General features: G+C 34.5%; 1 protein-coding gene across 2 annotated transcripts in view; it reads left to right on the forward strand.

Moving 5' to 3' along the window:
* The window catches only part of CDH12 (cadherin 12), a 1,480,679-nt gene extending 1,470,500 nt beyond the window's left edge, over window positions 1-10,179 (forward strand). The window contains exons 13-14 of one of the 2 annotated variants that reach the window (XM_056824264.1): window positions 4,225-4,476; window positions 9,032-10,179. In XM_056824264.1, the coding sequence (XP_056680242.1) occupies window positions 4,225-4,476; window positions 9,032-9,531 (752 nt within the window). In that variant the 3' untranslated portion in view covers window positions 9,532-10,179. The remainder of the gene's footprint in view (window positions 1-4,224; window positions 4,477-9,031) is intronic. The other variant, XM_007486837.3, reaches the window with a different exon arrangement.
* The last annotated feature ends 445 nt before the right edge of the window (window positions 10,180-10,624 follow it).

Consider the following 10,624-nt stretch of genomic DNA (forward strand, 5'->3'; position numbering starts at 1 on the left):
CTAAATAAATTCACGATAAATTCACTCGCGAGTGAATAGTAGTTCCTTAAGCATGTGCTATTTTGGGGTCATTTCAATTGTATCTGACTTATTTTGTGACCCTACTTGCAGCTTTCTGGTCAAGATACTGAAATGCTTTTCTGTTTCCTTCTACAGACAAGGAATAGAGATGAGGAATAGAGAAAATAGGGTTAAGTGACTTGCCCAATACATAGTGCTATTAAGTATCTGGGGTTAGATTTGAACTAAAAGGAGTCTTCCTGACTCCAAATCAGTACTCTGTCCATTGTACCATTTAGCTGCCTTATCTTGGACATACTTATCTCACATAAGGATACAATGAAAGACGGTGGTACAATGGAGAGAAAAATCATACAAGAGTCAAGATCTGGTCTCTAGTTTATAACATATATTGACTATGTGATTCTAGATAAATCAATTAATCTCTCAGTTATGCTATGCAATTCTCTAAAATTAGGTACAGATCTGCATGATTAGGAAAATTTTCTTTAACCTGGAAGCTCTGAATTTTGGCTATGATTGTGCCTCTAAGTTCTCTTTTTAGGGTTTATTTTAGGAGGCGATTAACAGATTCTTTTTATTTCCATTTTCCCCACTTTACTCTAAGAAATCATGCAGTTTTCTTTTAAGATTACTTGAAATATAATGTCTAGACTTTAATTGATCTTAGCATTTATATAGTCCAGTAATTCTTATGATTTTTTTAATCTAGTTTCTAAGGTAGTAGTTTTTGTTATGAGATAACTTGTATTGTCTTCTATTTTTCAGTCTTGACTTTCTTTTAATATTTCTTAATGTCTTATGGAAACATTGATTTCTATTTGGTCCATCCTGTTTTTCAAGGAGTTTGTTTCTTGGACAAGGTTTCACACCTCTTTCGGATAAGCTGTCAACTTACTTTCATATTATTTCTTTCATGGGTCTTATTTCTTTCCCACTTTTTTCTTTAGTTCTTATTTATATTTTATATAAATATTTATAAATTATTTATATAATTTTTAAAAAAACTCAAAAAATAAAACAAACTTTCCTCAATTTTTTGGAGATTGTTTTATTTCACCAGAGTCCATTACATTTAAACCTTGTAACTGATAATCTTGGTCTCTGAAGCAGAGTTCTTTGTTTTGGAAGCTGTCTTCCTTTTGCTTCGTCTTTTCCAGGAATTTTAGTTGTATGTTTTCCCAAATTTTGTTTTTCTTTGGGGCTTTGCTTGAAGATGTTTTGGAGTTATTCTCTTCTAGGTTTCTGTCTTGAGTTTCCCTGACATCATAATAGCTTTTAATGATGGCATTCTTTTTCTGTTTGCTTATTCTTGCAGCTTACTTTCTTCTTTGGACTTAATATTAGATTCCATCTCTGACCTTCTTTTGGAGGCAGGGTTTGAGTTGATTTGTTCACACCTTTTTTGGTACATTGACTCTCATAGAATCTCTGAGTAACTTCAAACTATATTCTTGCAAGCTTTCAGTGTTCCCAAAGTGGTCTGGTTTAGGGCAAAATCTGATTGCTGCTCCTGGTCTGAGTCCTGGCTGTTCCTGATCTATGTTTGAGTGAATCATTATTTGCCTGCTATTTGAAACAGTCACAGTCAGTCAATTCCTAAGGCCTTCTGGTTCTGAGGCGCAGAGCTGAGAATACTTCTTTGGGTCTGGAATTCCTACCCTGATTATTATTCTTGAGGCTTCATATCAGACTAGAAGTTGGAACTGAGACTTCACTCTGCTCCTGGGGTCAGTAACCCTGCTGCTGTTTGCTTCTGAGAGTTCTCCTCTTAGATAAGGGCCACTTCCTCAGAAAGTCAATCCTGGGTTTAGTTACCATTGAACAACAGATTCTGTGTCTGTGACCTATAATGATTAGTGAATGACAAACTTATAGTTTGGTACTTGTTCTTCTGTCCTACATTGCTCTGTATGGGACCTCCATTTGCCCTGGTCTACAACTTCTCCTGGGATTCTGGAATTCTCCACATATCCCCAGTGTCCATATGCCTCTTGTGGCCAACACTCTGTCCTGATATAGGGTGGAATAAAATGAGTCAATGCAACACTTTCTTGTATTTTTGCCAAGAAGATTTGGTCTGGTTTCTTTTCTAGAACTGAATGGAGGAGTTGTGAAGAGGAGCTCACTGTACTACTCACTGCTACTCCATGATCTTCGTTCTACTCTGTTATTATATTATATAGTGGTTTTTAAAGGATGAAGGTTTTTTGGGAATTTTCTAAGAACTTTGGTTTACAATTAAAGATTAACTTTATTTAGAAAATTGGAAAAGTGTTTTTTCATAATATGATGCTAAAATAGTCTTCATTTTAAGGTATTTGACTTGTTTTCATTTATTCTAAACAAACTCATCAAGGTATTTTCTTTCATAGAACTGTATTATTTGTAATTAGTTTAAATAATAACAGACTATTTCTCATCACTTGACCTTTGTAGCAGAAAAAGAAGGGAGATTAGTACTGGAAAAATTACATTGGTAATAATAATTTCCCAGGTCACAGTGATCTTTTTCTACTATGAGTTCCTTTATTGAGGATTTATTATCCATAAACCCATTTAAACTGAACCCATTCTGATCTGTGGTATTAATTATAATTTTATATATTTATAAATATATGGTGGAGATTATGTCTTCCTTATTTTTCTATCTCACAGATTTTAGTTTAATATCTTGCACATAGGAGATGATTTATAATTTTGATTAATAAAATATATCATATCTGTTTATATGCAAATGTATACATAGATATATACATTCATGCATGTTATGCATATAAGTATATATAAGAATATATGTTTATAGATAGCTGTACAAAAGTTTATCAACAGCAAAATAATTAACACACTCAGTTGCTTAGGTGAAACATCTTTTATACATATTATACAATGAATATAAGAAATTCTTCTCCAATCTTGTCATTTATTTCATGGAAAAGTTTCACGGAAAAGTAAACATGTTTCTCCAAATCACAATGCTTCTTACATTGATGCTAATATTATGCATACTTATAGTAATATAATCCCAGATCTCCTATAACAATCAAGTTCTTAAAATCGTGGAAACCAAAAAGTAACATGTAAAAGCTAAAGTTTTTCCAAGGCATGTAACAAGGTACAGAAAATTATTCAGCAAATACAATCAAAGTAATCCCTTGACCAAAATTTCTTAGATGATTAAATAAAAATATTACAATGACAAATTATGGAAATAATTTGCTAATTTTCTATTTTTATATATGTAAAAACTAATTTTAAAAAATCAACATTCTATCATGGAAAAAGCATTTCACTGGACCACCTGGTTTCTGGTCACAATTGCTCTAAACTAGTTTTTTGTCTTATCTTGTACAAGTAATTTCTTCTCTCTGAAGGCCTCAGTTTGCTTATCAGAGAAATAGGGAAATTAAGGGATTGGAAAGGATGTTTCTAAGGGCCCTTTTTTCTCCAATTTTCTTTAATGATATAATTCATATTAAATGATAATAAATATTATATAAGTTATGATGATTATTTTTGTGTATATATATGTATTGAGGGTCATTGTAGCAAGCAAGGCATTAGTTAGTTTATTCTTCTCCTTTCTAAAGTTCAAGCCTTGTTGAATCACAATAGTAAAAATGCAAAGTTTGTTGAGAAAAACTAATGGCCCCTGTTCCCTACTGGGAAAAAAGTGGAGGAGTGAATCTTAGGGATCATGGATCACATTAAGTATCAATCTGAAGTCCTCAATAGATTCTTGTTACATATTTAATCATCAGTTCACAGTAAAAAAAAAACAAACAAACTTTTTTTGGAAATTTACAATTTATTTTTAACCTGCTATTTTGTAGGATAAAAAATTGTTATTCTGTTGAGATTTTGACAAGAAAAGTCAAAAAGGAACACCTCACTGTAATTCATTTCTTACTTAATAAAGAAGATCATTTCCTTCTATTTTCTTTTCTAATCTGAAATTTGATCTGTCTTACCAAAAAGGATTAGTAGATAAAGATAAAAAGGCTTCCCCATAAAAAATGTGTCTTAATGATTTGAATTTAACAGCATTTGTAAGGACAGAACAAAATTGTTAGAAAACTGCAAAAATAAAAATAAAAAATCTACTGGCTTAAGTTCAAATTGTTCTTGTTTAACAGGTACTAACATTACTGTATTTAGAGGAGTCTACAGTAACCATTGTGTCACAAATGTCATGTTTTGTAGACAACACAGCTGGAATTGAAACTAGAAGAAATGGATACAGCCGCAGGCAACAAGAGTTTTATTTTCTCCCAGTTGTGATCGAGGACAGCAGTTACCCTGTCCAGAGCAGCACAAACACAATGACTATTCGAGTTTGTAGATGTGACTCTGATGGTACCATCCTGTCTTGCAATGTGGAGGCAATTTTTCTACCTGTAGGACTCAGCACTGGAGCCTTGATTGCAATCTTACTTTGTATCGTTATTCTTTTAGGTAGGATAATTTCACACTTTTTCTCATGCTTTTGAATCTGTCCCTGTCTCACTCCATTTCTCTCTCCCCAGCTCCCTCTTCTTGGCCATTTCAACCTGTAAATTGCTTTGTGTTTTCTTAGAGTTCATTAAATACTAAATACTATTACTTCTTTCTGTTTTAAAGACATAAAAAGGCATCAAGTTCAAGTTTAACCTGACCAACAATGGATAATAAAGGATTCTGGGATAGGAGGGAGTAGAGGAAATAATTCTGGACTAGGAATCAGAATATTGGGGTTCACGTCCCAAGCTATGCTCCTTAATATCTGTGGGCCCTTGCCAAGACATTAGGTGTCACAATGAAAAGGACACTGGGTCTGGAATCAGGAAGACCTGAATCAAATCCAGACTCAGACATATACTAGCAGTGTCAACCTGGTCCTCTGTGTGACACTTTGCCTCTGTTTTCTTACCTGGAAATGAGGATAATAATAGTAGTTATCACACAGAGTTGTTATGGGGATCAAAATGAAATATTTGTCAAAAGTGTGTCTGTAGCAGGGTACCCAAAACATTACAGGCACTTAATGATTGTTTCTTCCTTCCCTTTTCCCCACCTTAATATGAAAGTGTTTGACTAGATGCCTACGAAGATTTCTTCTCACTCTAAATTTTCTCTGCTAAAATATATATGCAGAGCCCTTTCAGTGGTATGGAGCAGTAAGGCTTTGTTGTCCGGATCACAATGAAGGTTCTTATAATCATACACATTCATACATACATAGAATATCCTCAGTCTGGGTTCTTAATATAGTTTTTGGATGGATTCATAACATTTGAAGGGTAAGTACTCTCTCGACTGAGGCAAATTATGGTCCCTCCATGACCCCATATTCTGGGAAGTTTGTATCTTTGGCTTTCCCTAAGTCTTTCACTGGTGATATACCCAATATCCTATAGGTCTTAGCCCTAAATGCTGTGAAAACAAGTCATATTTGACCTTTTATCTCGTCCAGAAAACTCCTTAAATCTTAATTCACAGTGAAAGTAAACATAAAGAGAAGAAAAGACTGCAGTTAAGTTCTTTCCAGATTATCTGATTATTTTGAACTGCACGTCAGCAGCAATTGCTCATCTCTCCCCAACACAAATAAGCCAACCTATATGATAAATATTTATAAAGTGCCTACTGCATGCCAGGCACTGCCCTAAACTCTGAACCACAGCAACCCAGAAGATTCAGAGGAAGAAAAGGCTTAGAATAATTATTTTCTATTAAGATTTGTGACACTAAATTGGCTTCAGAAACTTTTGACCTTATTGCTTATAGGATGTAATATTTCTTTTCATGTGTTTGTTCATTACTTGATTGACAAAGTCTCTCTCCATGGTTGATTCAACCTCTAGAAGTCTGGATCTGAATTCTAACAATATAAAAAAATCTGTAGAGGAAATTGAGATATGCCAAAGTGAAAAGAATATAGACAATCCTCCAAATTTAACTGATAGCCCCGTTGCTCCACCTCAATTTAACGAAAGTCTTTAAAAATTGCTTGTTTTCCTTGTTATAAACAAGTGGGGTGAGCTGTCTCTGTACCTTGGCAGGAGGAACGATAGCTTTGATGAAATCTATGTAAATCCAGTATGTCCCTTTCAGTCTAACTTCAGCAAAACTTCATGATTACATTTGCACTTGTACTAGTAATATATAGGCATCATTCTTGTTCAGGCAAGTCTGAAATGGAAAGAAATAAACTTAATCTATTTTTCTCCTCATTTTTAGGTCATACAAAAAAGTAAATATTTCCAATTACATTTTAAAAATAATTTGGTAGGAAATACATTGTCTGACACATGTATTCCTTCTTTATTGAAGGAAACTTTTTAAAATTAAAACAAGAAACAAAGCTAAAAGATTAGAAAAGTCTATTAATTAACTAATTCGGGAATAAGATGTATTTCCAGAAGTCCCAAATTTATAATGCTTTTGTTGATATACCATTCTGCCACTAGGTGGTGCTCTGCCCCAATTTTTCAAATGACCCAAAATCAAATAGAACCAAACATTTCAATATCAAGGTGGATGAAATTTCTGGGATGGTGGGCAAAGGTGGTCACATAGTCAGGGATCTAATGATAAATTGAGTCCCTGCAATATGAATGAAATTTCAGAATGTAAGAGTTAGATGGAAGACATTGAACCTTTTCAGGCTTGTAGATTTTTAAATGAACTCTTTGCATTTGAAAGGGCCACATTTAAAGGATATTGACAGTCAGTGGATTTGCTTTGGGCCTTGGGAGACTGAATGCATTTAAACTGAAGGTAATCTAGAAGAGAGCCAGTTAGAGAGGAAAAACTTACCTCTTGCAGAGTACCATTTCCTTGTGCCTGTTAGAAAATACAGTAAGATTCTTTTTTCCTTGCTAGAAATGGTGTCTTTTTTTTTTAAACCCTTACTTTAGATCTTGGAATCCATTTTAAGTATTGGTTCTAAGGCAAAAGAGTAGTAAGGGCTTGGAAATTGGGCTTAATTGGCTTGTCCAGGGTCATAGAGCTAGAAAGTGTCTGAGGTCAGATTTGAAACTCAGACCACTCATCTCTAGACCTTACTCCACCTAGTTACCCCTTGGATTTTGCATCTTTCTGAAAATGAATAGTTGAACTTTAGGGCATTATATCAGCTGAGTCCAAAACTGAAAAAGATTGAAGTGAAGATGCCTACATCAACTTGGATCTGTGGTTTTACTTTTTCTAATTCTATGAATGCAAGATGAAAGGTAGCACAAAAAAGATGACTAATGAAGATACAAATTACTCTGGAAATCTAAATTCCAAATACTATATATATGTCCCAAGCCCCCACCAATCTGTTTATCTTTGGTGCAATTAGAAAGCAATTAACTTGAAGCCAAGGCATTTGCTGAAATGGAATAGTCACAAAAATAGCAACAAAACACCTTCCCCAGGAGGCTGGGACTCACTTTCCCACATATTCACAGGTCCCAATGGGAAGAGTAACCACTACTAAAATTTATAACCAGAAGGGCAAAGATATAAGGTAGCATATATCTCTATTACTATTTAGATCTGCGTCTCCTACTAATGTATCTTCTTACTCAGATCATATAAGTTTGTGTCATGGAATTGGAAGGAAATTGAGAAATCTAAGTGACTTGTCAAAGATCACATCAGGATCAGAAGTAGAATTTGAACCCAAATCCTCAAACCCCAATCTTAGTCCCTTTTCTGCTACAGGAAGTTTTCCCTAAACTGTTCATCTCTGTCTCTGTATATAGTCAGTCAGCTAAATCCACCATGAGTTTATCTCATACTTGGCCATAGCTTCTATCTTTGACTTTGGGTTTGTATGAAATTCTGGGATAAATTATTGCTCTGGGCGCTCATAAAAAACTAGGACCCGTGCCTAGTGACAGTAGAGGTCTCACCTGAGATTTGCCTTCTCTCTTCCTCACCTCCCTTCTTTCTCTTTCTCGAAAGTACAGAGGAAAAGAAGAGCAAACTGGGGAGCCAGCTCTTTCTCCATTTCTTACTTTATACTTGACTGTCCATTGTAAGAGGTTTTGAAATTTAGTCTATACCCAAATTTAATCCATCAGCCAGACCATTTCTTTTGAAAAAAGGTCACTCAAAATCTGATGAAAAGGATACTTCCTTTTATCTTATGTTCTCTCTTCCAGGGATATGATGGAACCAGAAATAAATTAATTATGAGAACTAATTATTAAATTTCCAGTATGAACCTTTACAATTTGAAATCAGTAAATCCTACAAATCAGAGCTTAGTTTATTGTTTTGCTTATTATCTGAACTTAAGAAAATGATAGAGAAAATGTTAATAATAAAGATTAATTTTAAAGTATATTTTATATATATGTATCTTTTTTCTAGAGTGGCTGAAACAGAGTGGCTTAACAGAACACCTCTGATTAATGAACCTAATATTCTTTAATTTCATTAAAATTCACCTTAAGAATCAGATGATCACCACCCTTTCCCAATCGCTTCCTTTCCTTCCCCCACCACACATCTCCCTCAAATTTCTCCTTTAGAAAATGTGTGTATATTTAGCGTTGCCTCATCCTTTGGTAAACTGTTACTCTTAGAAACATTACTGTGTCCTTAGGTGAAAATTATCAGAGCAGTCTAAACTAAAATGCTCATTATCTCTTCTAGCTCTTCAGTTGTACATGTGTAGCTGAATTAATAATCAAGTACTTAGATCATTTTAAAAATTCATCACAAAATCTTTACTGAAATCTTAAACCAAAACATTTAATGCCTCTGATAAATATTAGCATATTAAGTGCTTGCAAGTTCGGGTCATTGATGCAAGGTATCCGTAGGAAATGAGAACTTGATATATGATTAAAATAAAAACAAACAGTTGGCCAGTCGTTACAGAGACTTGACTTGGAAGTATAATAGTGAATCTTTTCAAGAAACTGGATTTCATTGGCTTTCCCCTGGCGTTGAAGGATTGATTGTATTGACATAGCAGCCAGGCGCTGAACTTTCTTTTCAGTTTTAAACTGTAATTCTTGTCTCGTTTCAGCCATTGTTGTACTGTATGTCGCCCTGAGAAGGCAGAAGAAAAAAGACACTCTGATGACCTCTAAAGAAGACATCAGAGACAATGTTATCCATTATGATGATGAAGGAGGTGGGGAGGAGGACACTCAGGCTTTCGACATCGGTGCCCTGAGAAATCCCAAAGTGATTGAAGACAACAAAATGCGCAGGGATATAAAACCAGACACTCTCTGTTTACCTCGTCAGAGACCACCGGTGGAAGATAACACCGACATAAGAGATTTCATTCATCAAAGGTTACAGGAAAATGATGGAGACCCCACGGCACCCCCTTATGATTCATTGGCAACATATGCCTATGAAGGCAATGGATCTGTAGCAGAGTCCCTCAGCTCCATAGACTCCGGCACTACAGAAGCCGACCAGGATTATGACTACCTGACTGACTGGGGACCACGCTTTAAAATCTTGGCAGACATGTTTGGAGAGGAAGAAAGTTATAACTCTGACAAAGTCACCTAGACAGAATTAACCCTAAAAAAGAGGAGAAATTGACAAGGACAACACATGGGGGTGGGAGGGTGGGGAACAGACACGACACCCGAACTTTATAGGACAAGATTACTTTGATTACTTGGTTTCCAGCAAGTTATATTTATCATATTGTCAATTTGGGTTGATTCTGCAAACAGAAGATAAAACCTATATTATGTCCTTTTCCCTCTTTTTTTCCTTTTATTTTGGGTTCTGTTTTGTACTTTGAAAACACTGAGACAAGCTCAGGCTTATTACCTACAATTAAATGATGTGACAACCTAGAAAGAAGATAGCTTTCTGGCATCATGGTGGAAGAGTGGTAGATTTTTTTCTTAATTCCACTAAAGTGCCTATTGAAACTCTTATCTTTTAAAGTGGTATACCATGCCCTCTGTTGAGAAGGTAATACATGATTCAGAGATAAAGAGGACAGAAGAAAGACACTGACTTCATGTCAAGGAGCAATAGTGACATGCTGACTTCTAATTACTTTGGAAATAAAAAGAAGAATTTCTGGAATCCATCTATTTATAATTCAAAGATTTTTTCCTTTAAAAATGTATGCCAAAACATCACATTTGTTCTTCCCACATTTGAAATAAATTGAAATAAACATGCTAGTATGAAATTCAATATGTAATGGTTCCCAATTTCTAGAGAAATGTTTGAACTTACCATTATTTATTATTAAAGTGTTCATTAACATGTTACCCTCTTTTCCAAAATTAAAAAAAAAATGGAAGGAAATAGTTTTCTCTGAGTTCTTAGGCCTTCCATTTTTCTTTAAATGAAAACCAGACAAAAGAAACAAAAATAACAAACTATCAGCACTGGATTTTGGTAAGTTTTATTTATTTTAATGTTGAGTGGGATTTTCAAAAGGAAAAAAAATGATTCCATTCAACCCTTTCCAAAATAGAATGCTGAGGGTATGATTCTATGGGACTACCTGAAAAGGATTCCAATAATTCACTTACATTTTTGGCACAAGTATGAGAATATTGACTACCTGACCTCCTTTCAACCCTAGGATTTCTTATTTGAGGCAGCAAAAATGAAATGCCATCGACATTTATAG

This window comes from Monodelphis domestica, chromosome 3 (genome assembly GCF_027887165.1).
Source record: "Monodelphis domestica isolate mMonDom1 chromosome 3, mMonDom1.pri, whole genome shotgun sequence".
NCBI classification, from domain to species: domain Eukaryota; kingdom Metazoa; phylum Chordata; class Mammalia; order Didelphimorphia; family Didelphidae; genus Monodelphis; species Monodelphis domestica.